Source organism: Rosa rugosa, chromosome 3 (assembly GCF_958449725.1).
Source record: "Rosa rugosa chromosome 3, drRosRugo1.1, whole genome shotgun sequence".
Lineage (NCBI taxonomy): Eukaryota > Viridiplantae > Streptophyta > Magnoliopsida > Rosales > Rosaceae > Rosa > Rosa rugosa.
The window spans coordinates 7707508-7724106 of record NC_084822.1 but is presented as its reverse complement, the minus strand read 5'-3'; the positions used below and the strand labels follow the sequence as shown (position 1 = coordinate 7724106).

Below are 16599 nucleotides of genomic sequence, written 5' to 3'. Positions count from 1 at the left end.
TGCTGTAGAGAGTAGCATGATGTAGATCTTTCATATTTGGTCTATTCTCTCTAAAGATTTCAGTTGGCGTTTTATGACTATTTATGTTGCTTTTATATGACCAAACCACTAAGAACTCTCTTTCCCTAACACCTACTAAAGATCCAAGCTAACACCTTATCCTTTTAGACCTAATTAACACTTTTAGGGTCTTTCTCTTATCGTTAAGACAATCCTTTTTCGCAGGTCTTTGGGAGAGTCATAAATCCCAGAATCTTAGCGCTAATTACATAAACCAAGCATGATCGGAATACCTTGTTTATGACATGTAAATTCCATTGCACATGGAACGACTAATGAGAACATATGGTCTCCAATAAAGACCTTCCAATTTGAAGTTTGCCTTGATAAAACAAAGTGAAAGAAGGTGCCATTTCCATTATGTAATTCCAACCGGTGTTACTCCTTACAATTTTTATATTTTTATCTTTTCGTTACATTAAAGGGATCAGACTCTTACATAGCCTAATCATAACCCAGATCCCCGCTCTCCCACACCACTTATACTTCATTTAGTCTGATGCCTTTTGCCACCTATGCTTATCTCTTGTAACTAATCCTAATGATGAGGAACTGTGTCATCAGTTGACAAATGTAGTCTTTTCCAAAGTGGAATAGTATAAAAATGCTGGCTGGTTCGAGTGTTTTCCTCAATACCAGATCTGGAGGAAATCGTAGGAAAAACGTCTTATTAAGAAGTTATTGAAAGGAACCTTGGCATGCTTTGGACTATAAAGTAACATAAAAATCAACCCTACGCTTACCACACTAAAAATCAAAGCACAAGACCGAAAAGAAACTTCAGGCACGGGAGCCTAGAGTCAGGAACATGTGCCACCACATCAAATGGAATAAATGGTTGAATTGGTTGAAGTTGTTAGGCTGGGCATCCCCTATTATTTGCTGCGGTTTCAGACTTCCATCGAGACTCGGCAACTTCAGAAAATGGAAGTCCAATTAATCTTTCTTATGCCACTTCCATCGAGACTCGGCAACTTCAACGTGTGGCATAAGAAGGCAAGTCCACATTTACCAAGAAGTGCATTAGCAGCACCACGAGTCTGACCAAATAACAAAACCAACTCCTAATTTCAGGCCCCATTAGCCAAATTTGCTTTCCAAGACATGAACTTAGATTCTACTATATCCTCGTCCCACTCCCACCCGAACGCCATTTGAAATGGACCTTATAAACAATGTTAGTTAAATTAAATTGTAAAACAACAGAAACGTGAAGTGAACTAGGGAAGTCAAACAATTGAAATATGTAGACTGGGAATTGGCAAAAAGCAACTGAAGGATATCCAAACTTCAAACGAAGTTTCACAGTTCTTTATTTATCTTGTAACAATTTGAATAGAGGTGGGGGAGACGGAATGACGTACAACCTGAATACAACTTCTCAAAACCTACATAGTTGGACTAACAAAAACACTTTCAGCTCTAGGAGACTCGGAAGGTCTTGATTCTATATGCAAGTGACTCTTGACATCTAGTGTCTTACGATCAAGTTGAACTAAGTGAAATGCACTTAGAAGTCCTAAACGAGGTTGCCACATCCAGCATCGACAGGATAAGAATTCAGTTCGGAAACACATGTCAAATCTGTTCTTGTACTAGATAAACCAAAGTAATCCACTTTTCAAGAATTTGCACCAAAACAGTAACTGGAATCTGTAAGCGCTGTCCTAGTTCCATCTTATTTAACATTAATCTCCGAGTTGCTCCAGGGCATCACTCTGTAGGCTGAGCCAAACTGAATGAATGAATGCTAACGTCAGTTTCCAGACTAATCTATGTATATTTCATACATCAAGCAGACCCAGGACATAAAACCAGAAAAACAAATAGAAGAAAATTGAGAGTTAACAGTGGCAGTACCTAAGGTGGGACACTGGTGCCGGAGAGTTAACAGTCCTTTGTACACTTTGTAAGGGACAATCCTGAACCACCTGTCACCTCCCTTTTCTGAAGAAAATTGAGAACCCTATCCTTGATCAATACCATATTTGATTTGAACACACAAAGAATCAGGATATGTACACTCTTCAATTATGGCCAATTCTTTTCTTCCATTCATTTACATTTGCAAACCTGCAACATGGAATAGACCCTTTGTAAGCTATAACAGAAGAAATTGGTATTCTTCTGAGCTATAAATAAGCACCTCTCGCAAATTATTCTAGCACAGCTGAAAAAGTGTATCCCAAATACCTGCCGTGAATAGGTGTTTCCAAGCATACACATAGCAGGAACAAGAATCTCCATCAGATACCTAAGAACCATCCAAGTGAACAATTTACCAGACAAGTTGTGCTCCAAAGTGCATCCTGTTGTGATCGCATGTAAATTCGCAAGTTCATATTCAAGATACCAAAGACTCGAACTGAGAAGATCAGTAAGCATAAATGCATTATAAACTCAGTAACATAAAATGGTTATTTCTTACCTATCTACTGGGGATCGATGTTAGGATCTCGCTTTCCACCTTCCACAGAAATCGCTCTTTGGATGTTAAAAATCAGTACAGTAGGAGAAGCCAGATGACGAGAAGAACAAATCTAAATGTGCAAGTTTCCTCCATAGCTATCAGTGAAAGATGCCTAACAGATTAAATCAACAAAGCGATGAGTAGGAAGAATGAGCATAACACAATAACTGATGAAGACCTGCAGACAGTGGTTCAGTATACCCAACCATATATATCTCTAGTTAGACTTAAAAGATAAGGAAATCAGAAAAGAATTCCAAGTCTTCTGACAGTAGAGACATTCTCCATGCCATTACATTGTTTGGACATAATTTACAGCTAATGTTTTTTTCTTCCCCTTTTGGTTGCAAATCTATGTGAGGTAGACGTGGAATGTCTAGCACCTCAATTTATCAGACAACTAGTAAACAACCTCCACAGATCACTAGTTTTCTGTTAGATGATTTGAAGTTCTTAGATACAGGAAAGTTAACAGCCATAGGCTGAGGTTAGGTTGTATTTTTTTTTTTTTTTGGTTTCTTTTTGGGTCCTTTGGACCCCCATTTATCCAAAAAAAAAAAAAAAAAAAAAAAAAAAACTAGTAAACAATGGTGAAACGGCATAGGCATACAGCCTACAGAGTCTGGCTTTTTTTCTTATAATTATTTAGGACTATTCTACTTATGGTTTCTTCGTATGTCAATTACGGTGAAAATTTACTACCAAAGCCGAAAGTACTATCCCAATACTAGCACATAGAGGATCCTGTCAGTCATTCCAACCAAATTGAAAATTCAATAATGGTATTGGAGAATACTTAAACAAAGACATCATTTCAAACAGATTGGCTCTCATCTTAAACTTTAAATAATATCACACTAAATAACAAAAACCAGATGGTTACCCACAATGCATTGTACACGTGAAAGTATAACTACTCACCTGAAGGTAAGGAAAGACATCACTATATACTTGTAAGACAAACTTTGACTTCGTTGTAAACCTGAAAATGAATAAACTTTAATCAATTAACTCGTTAAAATATTTATAGTATTTGAAAAATAAAACTAAGCAGAAAATGAACAGAAATGCACAATATGTAAAGAAGAACGTTCTGCAGAGTAACATCTAGCAAATTGTACTGATTTTATTCTGTGAGAAGACTAAGTTTCTAGGGAAGGGTCAAGTTTTACAGAATAATGTCAGTTTTTAGTCTTCTTTGCGGCTTCCTTTCTTTTGCTACAGTTGCAAATTGGATGCTGGCTCTTTTTTGGCATGAAAGAAATTTTGGTCATATAATGCAATTTGTATTCTTAGATGCTTTAAGATTCTGTTATCAGTGGACATCTTGTCCTATGTAATATATGATTTTACATTTTTCCCAAATGAATAACATTTTCCATCCAATAATAGAATTAAAGATCTCAAGTCATGACTACAATATTCATGTACATGATGGCAAAAGTTACCAATTCTATGGATATAACACACTAAAATGTCCAACAATGAAAACTATTGATGACTGAAATTTTAAGTATTCATACTTCCTTCCCTCTTTTCTTTTTCAGGAAAAAACAACAGAAATTGGAATGTATAGGTTCTGAGATATCATTTGTCAGACCCACCATTCCCCACACAACACTTAGACCATTCTATGATTTTTTTGGTCAGATGCCTACATTACCATTTGCATTTTTAAAGTAAAAATTATTGCTTGAAATTAAAACATATGGACTCCTACTTTAGTGCAAATGATGACTGATGAGAAAGTTAAATGCATAAAACAGCACCAGAGAGAGAGAGAGAGAGAGAGAGGTATGCAACTACAGTATATATACCTTCTAAGAAGCCGAAAACAAACATAGATCTCTTCAATATCTGAGTCGATCTTTAATGTAACATACTGCCTGAGAAGCTCAGAGAAGCTGTATACAGCTTGAATCCAACAGTCAGAACTTGAATCTAGAGGATGTTGACATTCCATGATAGTACTGCGCAGAATTACAGATAAGTTTCCACTTGACCCTGATTTGTCATACATCTCAGCAAGAATATTTAATATCATGAATTTGCTGGCTTTGAACTCTTCAACCCACCGTGGAGGATTTCCAATCCAAAGCTTGTTAAATGCAAGATCATGCGATCCAGAATGATTTTCGTCCCTCATACCTATTGATTCTCCAGGTATCTCTGCAAGAGGGTCCGAGGCAGCACTTGAAGCTAAGTCATATCTCCTGTGTGCAGGAAGCTGCTCAAGTAAGTCAACTCTCAGTTCTTGAGGTAATTGTTGCAACACCGAGGGATCTACTTGACTTAAAGATGCAGGCATTATATCAGTATTTCCAAGACCTGATGTTGAAGCTGCCACATCACTGGACCCTCCCACAGAAGAAGGCATTGCTTGTTTTTCTACAACTGTATGCTGCATCACATAAGTAGAGATATTAAGTTCCAAAACAAAGATTTCGAATGCATGTAAATAAAAAAAAATTCAATTTTCAGACGACCGAAAACAGCAACTTTTTTGTTGCAATCCTATTCTGGAAGAAAAGCGTATGCTTTGAAAACAGAAACAGTCATCACCTAAGATAATGTCCAAAAAAAAAAAATTAATCTTCATTCAACTATTTTTTCTTAATGGGGAAAAAATTCACTTGACAGTTACAGTCAAAGAAAAAGTGACAAGAAAAAAAAGGGATCCAGATATTTACTACTCTTCAAAAGAAAGGTTTTCTTTTTGAAGATACAAAATATTCTACCAGGGCCTGGATAATACTTTGTAATATCTTTTCGTTTTTTAAATTGACATAGACCCAAGTCCTATATTAAAATAAAATAAGGATGATGCATCGTGAATGGTCGGGATACCTCAGCTTACAGGAATGCTATCTAACTTAAACAGCCATGACATGTAACTGCTAACTCGGATGAAGAGTGTGACATAAACGAAAAAGAAGAGTAATATTAAAGTCCATCTCAAACTACAGCACTTGATAAAGATGCTGCACATAACTGGATGAAAGATCCTGACTCGATAAATAAATATTGAGAAGAAAAGAACTGCAGAAGAAAGAGTAGAAGTGAGAAAAAATACCTTGGGTTCTAGTACATTTTCATCCTGCAGGTGCATATCATTGAAGAGATGACTCTCACTCCCGTTCTTTGCACCTAATAGATAAAACCAACAAATCAACCAGGCACCAGAAAATATATAACTGAATCAGCTGGGTAGACATGTAATAGAGAGAAATACCATCTACTCGTTCATGAGATGTTGTTGCACTGAATTCTCGTTTATTTTTAGCAACAAAATCAACCAACTTGCCACCATAGATCCCGTTTAATTCCGTAAAAAGTTCTGGAGGAAGACTTTCAATAACTCCTAAATCAAGATGACATAAAGGTGGTGGTGCTGAAACCTGGTTCGCAGAAGTTTCACCACTACACCGATTATTGTCCACTGGAGTTTGAATACCAAGTGAATTTCCGAATAGCTGGCCTGAAGTTCGATGAGTTCCCCGACCCTCACAATCTGTACGACAAATGCCATATTAAGATATAGATATGCTGTACAGAGCTGATGTCTTATCAAGCATGTTATTCTATATTATTTTAAGTTGGACTGAGGCAGAAAATGCCAAAACATTATCACATATTCTGAACAAAGAGAGATCAATAGACGGTATAAACCATAATATCATAACCTACATAAATGAATTTAGCATGTCTGAAAAATAACATAGATTCTATTCTTGAAGTAATATTGACAAAACAAACATTTAAGAATAAACTTTTTCCAAAATCGTGTGTGTGTGTGTGCATTACCTGCATGCGCCCTCTCCCCATCATCTACAGAATAAGTATTGGATTGTTCTTCTGTACTTGCTTTGGCAGATTGGAGCCACGATTTCAAAGAGTTTTTTCCAAGTCCTTCAGCATAAGAAATAAAATAAAATAAATAAATAACAAATTACGACCAATTTGATCACAGAGTGAAGGATAAGAAAAATAACAACAGATCATATAGAACTCTTCCTGTCTAGCCAAAGGCAAAACATCTACAGTTTATACTTTATAGGATAAAGATATGTGGCTAAATTGCTCAATTGAAACCACATGGCACTCGATTAGTACTGCTGAAGTGAAATATCAGATTAATATGGCATGCACCTTGCTTTGAAGCATCTACACTCTCAAGCTTGGAAACTTGCAAACCAATACCTCGAATCTCCTTGACATCTACACAAATAATCAAAGGGTTGAAAGGAAGTTATAAGTTATTACTACATAGAAATCATCTTCCACTGCTACTAGAATTCAACACGAAACAAAGAAATTCCCATTGAAATGGAAACGTAAGACATCCACTTAAACATGCTATACAGATAGGGTTTAGGGATAAAAAAAAAACAAAAACACTATACAGTGACACAGGCAAGACATGACCCACCACCTACCCAACTATCATTGAAATTGCAATGCTTCTCCTTATCACCAATATCCACATGAGACTCCCACCATAGGTTCTTTAGCTGTTATAACCCTGTCAACCATCAAGTTGCCATTGCCCCTTAAACCCATGACCACACCACTTCCTTCAAAGCCAAGAGCCAAAAACTCATGTTCGCTACCAACATCAGCAGCAGAGGAATGGCCATATATGCTTTTCGGTTTCAAAAAGGTTGCTCTTACTAATCTCCAGTTTCTTAACTATTTGACTCCTTTAACAAAAATCCTAAACAAAAAGATGTAGTCCAAGAAAAGTAAAATACTGAGACCAACTAAATAGGATGCTTACATCAAAATATCAAACATAAAATACCGGTGCATAAGAATTTCAGCTCCCAAAAAGTGCATGAACTTCATTACAGGCTGCTAACATGTATGGATGTCTTCCATTCATATTAAAACATATACATTTTTGAATCGTCTATGAAGTTAATTTACCTAGAGAGAAAAACCCAAAGAGCTGCTTTGTTATTCTCTGAAGCACTTCCACATCATCAGTAGCAACTGGAACCTAAGATGAAATAGAACTTACAATTGAGCCTCTAAAAGTGGAAGTTACCCATATGCAACAAGAATTATGCATGTGCACAATCATGAATGTTGCCAACATTTGGGCATGTTTGTAAAGGGAAAATAAACTATTGTTACCGTGACAGAGTGGCTCAAGTTTTCACAGTCTCCACATCCCATATACTTCACAGGCTCCTGTGCATCTTTTCTTCTTTTCTTAATCTATAACAAAACATCACAAAACTGATGTCAACCTTAGTTCACAGCACCGTTATCCCTGAGGTACAACTATCTATTCCAGAGACAGGAGAGAGGCATAACAAAGAAAACTATCTCAGCTTGACATTTGAGCCACAAGCTAGATGTTTGGATCATAAGTATTAGAGGACTATACCTTAAGGGTAAAAGTACGGCCCTGCACTGTGCATCCTTGCAAGCGTAAAGAAACCTCCTTGCAAAGATTTGAAAGGAAGTGATGACTCTGAAAACAATTTCAAATGTCAACTCTTAACCTGGCTATATACAAAAATTCTGTTAATAGATAACTTCTTCTTTCTGTTTGTACAGACTATTAGACTACTTACATCTTTCAAATCCTTGAATCTCACGCCCCAATTCACTTCAGCACCAATAGACTTACTTTCCTGCACAACAGACAATAGGTCAGCGGTGCTGAAATGATAATACTTAAAACAGTAAAATTTAAAAATTGCAAATGAGTGAATGACACAATACCATAAAGCACAGCTCAATGAGAAAATTTTTATGAAAAGCTCAATAGAACAAGGATTGCTCTCATATGGACACTTATACTGCACAACAATACACTTCTATAGATGACAACAAATTTGGTATTATCATCCTCTCTCTACAATGAGGAATTTTGAGTACCTAAGGTCCAAAAAATCATGTCTGAAGAACATTGAATTAGTATGATCTCTTGACCTTGTTAATGATACTACAAAGTACCTGTGCCATCTTGTAAATATTACTAGAGGATAGTTTTAGATGTAGATATCAAAATAATTGACAGTTACATGTGTTTCCACTGACCAGCACAGGTTTTCAGCCTCTCCAGACAAGGCTAGAAATTTAGTTTCCCAGACTTGTAAGTAATTCATCAAATACATAATTCTGTCTGTTACTTAAATTCGTAAAGTGATAACAACAAATTCGAGTAAGAATTCCTACTGATGCTATAACAAATTAGAGTAATGTGCTACACTTGATTAATGAAAAGAAATTGTTTGACATGAAAGAAATAGCATGCACCAAGGTAATACAGCAGTAAAACATTCAGATAGAAACAAAGCATGGAGAAACAAAAATGTCTGGAGAATTTAACGCAAAACAGGAATATAAGAAAAAATCAGTAGCCTCAGAGGAGAGAAGCCAAGAAGTTATGCTCCTTGCCAAACCTGAATCACCCCAACTAGACGATTATCTATGCCTCTACTATGATTCCACAACATCTCCCCAATTTTTATTCCAAAGTCCTTTTGAAGAGAGTCCTGAATAAGCCAAGAAAACATACAGAACAGATGCTTGAACATCTCCACATAATAATATGATAAAACCACAAACTATTTTATTGGGGTTAGAAGAATTCAGATTAACAGCTGATCCATGAACCACAACAACAAAAAAAAGTTCTCTAAAGCAGGGTGTTGCAATAAATATTCCAATTTAATAGTATCTCAGCAAATGATTCTGGAAGTCGTCATCAAACCTTTAAGACTTAACAGTGGGTAACAACTTGCACTCCTAAGTTAGCTGTTCTCTTTTTCTCTCTCTTTTCATATCTTTTGTGTACCTCAACTGTCCCCATATCATTTCAATAAACTTTCTTACTGATGAATCAAACAAAAACTTTATAAAATCCAGTTCAGTTACAATTTGAGGTTTGATACATACTTAAATCTATGGTCCAACTGATAAAAAATGAGAGATAGAAATGCATAAATAAAGACACCTTAGGAATCATACGCAACTGTCCACACGTCAAAACATTTCGCTTCTTCAGCTTCTCCTCTAGAACGTGTCCTATTCCTGGAAGCGTCTTGATGGGAAGTTCATATAAATAATCATCCACCTAATACAAAAACCATACAATTTAAGTAAGCCAGACTGCACATAATATTCATGATGACAAGCACAACAGTTGCAATGAACTACATTTCAAATACATACCCTTTCGGGAGGAATGTTGCATTGACCATCTGGTTTAGCAGTTCTTGTTGCAAGGCGAGCCATCAGCATATTTCTAGCTATGCCAGCACTTGCAGTGCATCCAGTAGTCTCAAAAATCTCTTGTCTTACAGTTGAGGCTAACATATCCATATCTACCCCTTCCAAGTATGTGACATCTAAAAATGCTTCATCACAGCTTACTGCCTAAATTCAACAACATGCATATTAATAAAAACACAACTGAAGAAATAAGTATTAACAAGATATATAAAATAGGTTTCCAAAAGCGTACTTGTACTTTTCTGCAGTGCTTATGCAGAATGTCATAGAACTGATCAGCTACCTGTACAACAGATCATATGGCTCATAGAAATCCACTAAACTTGCCAAAGTAAGGATATAAGAAACAAAGAAGATAACTAGCAGCAATTTAAAACATAAGAGAATGATGTCCTCCGAGAACCAACCTCCTCATACGCTTCAAAATCATAAGGAAGAATGACAAGGTGTGGACAAAGTGCCTTAGCATCTCTGACAAACATCCCAGCCCTCACTCCTGAAAATACACATTAAGAAGACTGCTAACCACACAGAACATACCCAGTGGAAACAAAAGAATGACCGACAGGAAAAAAGAAAAAGAAAAAACTGCTATAAAAAATTGTTACCAAAACAGACCATAATCTCGAGCAGGGTAGTTTGCAGATGAAATTTCAGCAGTCCCCTTTGGATTATCAGAATGACATACAGCTACAGGCCTATCCTTAAGTTCAGGGCGTTGCCTGATGACCACGGACACAAAAAAACAGTCCTACAGCATATTGACAAGTATTTTAGTAACACAGAAAACTTCCAGCTAGTCTAAGATCTTCAGTTTGTACATTCCCAAAACCATTCAACTTGACAGTTGAGATGAATCCATCATTAGACAGGGTAAAGCATTTCAGCCTCCCTTGCAATTATGATTTTCATATTAGAAACAACTTACTTTTACAAAAGATTTACCCTGAAGATAAGAGGTTTTGATTTTGAATATTGAATGGTGATGGAAATAAGATAATTTCAAGCAATGAATTCCCCTGAAAGTTATGTTAATGCAAAATATTTGAGAAGTGTTTGGTGTTGGAAATAAGAATCTGAAACCTCAGTTTTTTACACAATCGTCTTGATAACAAAACTACCTATATATGGGAGTTGGGAGAAAACGAAAGCGATGACCGTCAACAAACAGCACAGGCAAGGGAAGACTGAATTTTAGAAACGTGCAATAACAATTCAGGTAAAACAGAACTGGAGTAGAGTGTACCATATTACCATGTCAATATGTATAATGGGAGTCTTCAGAGAACTATCAGGAGCACAACGGTTAGAATCTGTGTTGTCCAACCCTTTAGACGAACTAGGAAAACGCTTGCGATACCGATTTCTCCAGGTTCCTATAAAGTGCAGCCTTGAGCTCTGCAGACCAAAACGGAATATTACCAAAGACTTCAGTTAAGTACTTCCAATACAGTACGAGTAAATGACAGTAAATAGTAATCATGTACCTATATAACAATATCCATCTAAACCATTAAATATATAACTCAAGATAGGAAAGTTTTCAAACCATATAAGTAAATGCATCAGTACCATCTCAATCAAAAGGTTGGAACTACCCCCCTCATGCAATTTTAATGGTACCGTTAAAAAAAGGAGTGCCCTTATTCTTTAAAGCTTTGGTTGGTTAGTATTTAAGCATAAGGTTTGCACATTAGCATAATTGAGAAAAATCTAAAATTCAAGAAACGAAAGGAAAGAGTCTCTCAGTAATTCATGGACTGAAAAAGTAAATCTGGTGAGAAAACCACCTGACTTTAAAAACAAAAGGAATCAATAAAATTTCATCAAATACATGATGACACAATGTCCACTAACAAGTTTGAGCACAAATTGATTTTCTAAATCAGTACCTTAAAATAATTTTCCACAAACTTGGGATCCCCAAGAGTTGAATGACTTCGATTAGACCCAAAATTTTCTGAGCTTGGCAAGCAGTTACTGCTAACTGAAGCAGAGTGCTGGTGGGGGGTACTAGATTTAACTTCATCCTTTATGCTGACATTATCTTCTGCATCTGAAGTAGGCGTTTCTTCTTGTTTAACTTCAGAATATTTTTCACCTGTATACAACTCCTCACCAAATTGTCCATCGGTGTTTTCATATATCATATCATCAGATTCTCTGCTACTTTCCTGTTCGTGTTCAGTGGATCTGCATACTGATTTGTTATCATCTTCTAATCTGGTTCCTACCGAAGATGTATCCTCACTTTCAGGTTTCACTTGATCAGATGTATCTCTCAAAGCATCATCACAGTTAGGGATTATCTTCGGAGCAAAGAAGGCTGACAACCTTGGTTGGTTACAAGAAACCTGTTCAAGTTGGTAAGGAACCCCTGCAATCAGAAAAAGTAATTCCCTCATGAGTAAGAAAAAACGTATACGATACTTCCTGAAATCCTCTCAAAAACCGAAAAAGAGGACCATGACTAGAAGTCTTCAAAACATGACTAGTAATAAAAGGGATAACATGATACACTCTTGCACCAACTATTTCCTTGAACAAATACCCCCTAATCCAGTGTCTCCATGCTGGTTTCAGTTGCATTTAACACAAATGTACCATGCATCAAGACAAGTCCTGAATTAGTTGGTACTTTGTAGTATGGGAAAGTTGAGCCATAGACATTAAGAAAAAATGGAAGGTGAAGAGAATGTCCAAGCACTTACAACTCAAGAGTTTGTTAGCAGCAACTGAATCTACAATCCAGTTAGGCTTCACAACTGGGAGCCCTCCACTGAAAGACCTGTAACAAGATCAAAAACAGAAATCAAATGTATTGGATAGTAACAAAGGGCCAAAGAAATGTAGCTCAATTTTCCAATTTTAACAATCTGAAAGGAAAACAACACAAACCTCAGATTTTTTATTTTACTGTCAGGAAGATTACTGCAGATGATATGTGTAACACAACGCCTTGAAAAGTAATTCTCATATCTCCCACCATAATGCACCATGGACGCTCTCAGTTCCTGAAACAGCTTAACATTAACAACAACAAAAAGAAAACCCACAAGAAACAACACCTCGCCATTGATTGCCAAGAATGATTCATAGAACTCAGTAAAAAGGAAGCTCAAATTAAGCATTCTCTACTACTTAGTTTCAATTCACGCTAATGTTCAAAATCTCGGTATTAGCAATTGATTCAAATTATAGTTTGAAATGAAATCTGCAGCTTGGTTTCTTCTCGACTTTTCATTTTATGTCTTCTATATGACATCAATTCTAGGCAGCCAAATAACTGTCAGCAGTAAATAATCCAAAATTTTGAGAAAGCATATAAACCTGACTAGAAGGCACTGTGAAACCATCTACGAAAATCGAAACCCCACGAAAAATACTCCTCTCGGACCCCAAACAACTCGAAGCTTCACCATCAAACTGATTCTGAAGTTTCCTGTTCTTCTCCACCATATAACTGCCCAAAAAACACAAAAAACATAACCTAATTCCAATCAGTAAAAGAACAAAACCTCGATCATTCAATAAAACTTCGAAAACCCAAAACTAGGGTTTGCAGTTGTCCTAATTTCCGCTACAAAAATCAATTCCATCTACAATTCAGCCTAAAAGCCAATTTGATTTGAAATCAACCGAGAAATCTAGGAGAACAAATCAAAGGAAGATGTACCTGCCGAAATCGGGAAAGGGGGATCTTTGGAAGGAGGAGCGAGAGGAGGAGAGAGAATTGGCTCCCCAAGAGACGCCGCCTAGGGTTTTCTGGTTGGTGCTAATCTTCGTCTTCTTCTTGTTGTTGTTACTGGAATTGTTGGAATTGAAGCTTCGCTTGGATTTTGAACCAGACGATTTTGACGAATTCAAACTCATAGTATCTCTGGAGAAGGAGAGAATTGAGAGTGTGTTGGGGAAGCTGTTGACGTTTTATTCAAATGAAAGCGGCAAATTGAGACACGGGCTTTTATATGCACCGACTCGTCGGGTTTTTAACGGTCGGATCCGGGTCGGTTTTATTTTTTTTTTCTTTTTTGTAGGAATTTTTTATTTTCTTTCTTCTGATGAAGTGAGGTGCAAAATATTGTGACTAGATTTTTTTTGCGTGATTCAAGGTTTATCAATTGATCTGAGTTAAGAGCTAATCAGAAGTTCACGAAGTTATTATTTATTCAATATCATGTGTTTCAGTTTTAAGATATCTATCATGTATTATTGTCCAACTAATCACACAAAATTTATAGAATGAAAACATAACAATTGGTACAATAAGAGACGAAACTAATTTCGAGGTTGGCAAAGGCCAATAAGAAAGTTCATCGTAGGACTCGTTGCTACAATTAATAATCACTTATCTGTTTTTCATTATTGAAATGGGGGGGCCGGGTTTTGGGAAGCGACTAGATAGATCCTCTAATCTTGTGGTAGGATCTGTCTTTCATGTAGGAGTGTTATCTTATTTCTCACAAATACGGTACATACCAATCTGGTTCTTTTTTTATATAATGTTATATATGCAGATAAATTTGAAATAGGTATGATATGTAATTGGTTGGTGAAGCATCATTTGTGGATTTCGTCATGATTAGGTAATATCCCATGGAATCAACTGAGGATACAGAATTGAATTTAGTGATCACAATATTTAATAAGAAAAAAAATAATAGTGAGCCACTTTTGCCTAATTTCCATGTGCAAAAATTTCTTTTAATTTTTGTATTTTTTGTTTTTGAAACTCACGTATCATTCAAACTTCTTAGAATTCAGAAAACTTGAAGTTTTAGTATCAAACTGATTGTGAAGTGTCCGGTTCTTCTCTACCCTCTCAATTCACAACAAATAAAACAAAGCAAACCGAATACCAAATTAAGAAAAGTCGAAACTTTGAAGTCGAATAAAAATTTCAAAAATAAAACTAGGTTCACAATTGTTCTCATAGTAACTTTAAACTAGAAAAATTAATTAATTTCATATATAATTTAGCCTAAAAGGCTACAGATTTGAAATTAAGTTGCTAATTTAGGACAATAAATCAAAAGAAGATGTACTTGCCAAAATCGGGAAAGAAAAAAAAATCTTCCGAAGGAGGAGTGAGAGGAAAAGTGGGAGGAAGAGAGATAGAGACAGAATTGGCACCCAAAAACACACCTAGGTACTGGTACGTACTCTTCTCCGTCTTTGTTAAACCACCTCCTTAACTCGTACAATTAGAACTAGCTAGGATTCATGTAACATGTCTACATTCCTTCTTTGTCCTGATTATGTTGATAGCACAATCTTCAGATTGTAATTCCCTGTGTGTAACTGCCGCAATTACTTTTTATTAGACTCAGGATATGAGCAGTGTTAGCATATTATATAAATTCAAAAGTTCTCGATCAACGCGAAGTTAACCAACTTAATTTTTCATGGTATGAAAGCTGAGAAGGATGTCTCTTGGATTTTCTTCATCTCCTCCCTTCTTTAAACCACCGTTTCTCAAAGAACTTGAGCTCACGTACTGCTCAGCCACACAACTGCCCCAATCCCACGATCTCATCTCACTTCTCAAGTCTCACAAAAATATCACTACCTGACCAACAACGCTTCTTCTCGATGCTGCGACTATTTGCTCTCTCCCTAATCAAGTTGCTGCCAAATTTTTGCAGCTGTCATATTATCACTGCTTTCTACTCACGCCGCTACAGCTAGCCCAAACAGTGCCACCGCTTTTCTTATTCCCTTAGAGTAGCACGGTTGATTCCCCACTGTTTCATAGCTGCATCGATCGCACAAAGCAATCTTTCCAGGTTTGCTTTTGTTACGTCTTCTTCCTCTTGTTTTCTTTTCATCATTTTATAGTTTTTATTCACCAAAAATGTCTTATATATATTCTAAATTCTCTGACATGGGCTCTTCCGATGCACATATCGTTTTTTGGGGTTTACGGCAACAAGTGATCATTGCCAATTATGCCTCAGGATTTATCATTTTGCTCCCACTTAGTCCAACATTATCGCAGTTTCCTTTCTCTCAAGCCGCTTATGGACTTCATGCTCATTTGAATTCTTTTCCTTATGATACTGCTCGGTATCCGAATGCTGACGCATCGCTCGTATGACTGACAATTGGAGACTTCTGCAACAATATGTTTGGTACGTACACTGTCTATATATACCTTTGTTCTTAGTGGCAATGCACTTCAGATGCCAATCGCTTATAAGAGTATCATGCATATCACTTTAATTTGCTTGGCTCTAACTCTTATATAGGTGTTGTACAATGTCTATGATAATTCCCTCAACGCTTAAAAATTTGAAATTTATTGCTCAACTCTGTCAAGATGACAATGTTTTATACGTATATTTGATTCTCGAAAGTTTTACATATTTGATAAATCAAATGATTCTCTTCCTTTCTTTGGTTCTTGTAGACATGGTCTTTACAAAGTAACTTCTGTTCCGTCTTTATTTCTTGAGCAACTCAAAAACTGTCTTTCTTATATCAAAACAGAATCTTCTGCTATTCTGAACAGTTTCAAAGTGATGACGGCAAGGAATACGATAATCAGTCTTTCCCATTGGGTGCTTACCTTTTGAGATTCACAATCGATTTTCTTGTCCTCACACTCCTTAACAGAATTGTCTTGCTACATGCAAACATCGTCCTATATATTGCTGACATGGCTCGCACTCTTCTTGTACCAGCCATGTTTCAATAACAAATTGGGTCGATGAAGGATCAAAGACAAGTTAATTTCATAATTTTAGTGCCTAAATGTATATGCCAATTGTGACTCAACTTCAAATGTATAAAATTCATACTGGGTTGTTGGTTAGTGTTAT

General features: G+C 36.3%; 1 protein-coding gene across 4 annotated transcripts; it reads right to left on the bottom strand.

The window, feature by feature from the left end:
- Window positions 1-1285: 1285 nt before the first annotated feature.
- On the bottom strand, window positions 1286-13700 carry LOC133739218 (DNA repair protein REV1). 4 transcript variants are annotated; one of them, XM_062166957.1, is made up of 27 exons: window positions 13455-13700; window positions 13109-13241; window positions 12677-12792; window positions 12490-12566; window positions 11671-12155; window positions 11033-11176; window positions 10397-10529; window positions 10186-10274; window positions 10011-10061; window positions 9719-9922; window positions 9501-9620; window positions 8947-9039; window positions 8113-8172; window positions 7923-8009; window positions 7667-7750; window positions 7457-7529; window positions 6680-6748; window positions 6335-6439; window positions 5763-6041; window positions 5604-5677; window positions 4606-4931; window positions 4348-4500; window positions 3452-3512; window positions 2489-2642; window positions 2254-2369; window positions 1921-2133; window positions 1286-1795 (listed from the first exon to the last, which is right to left on the bottom strand). In XM_062166957.1, exons 1-24 carry the CDS (start codon window positions 13649-13651, stop codon window positions 2601-2603), a joined length of 3255 nt encoding a protein of 1084 aa, XP_062022941.1. In that variant the 5' UTR covers window positions 13652-13700; the 3' UTR covers window positions 1286-1795; window positions 1921-2133; window positions 2254-2369; window positions 2489-2600. The 4 variants fall into 4 exon arrangements, with proteins under 4 accessions (XP_062022941.1, XP_062022939.1, XP_062022940.1 ...); XM_062166955.1 differs by having other exon boundaries at window positions 4348-4931; XM_062166956.1 differs by having other exon boundaries at window positions 2489-2527; window positions 4348-4931.
- Window positions 13701-16599: the final 2899 nt, after the last annotated feature.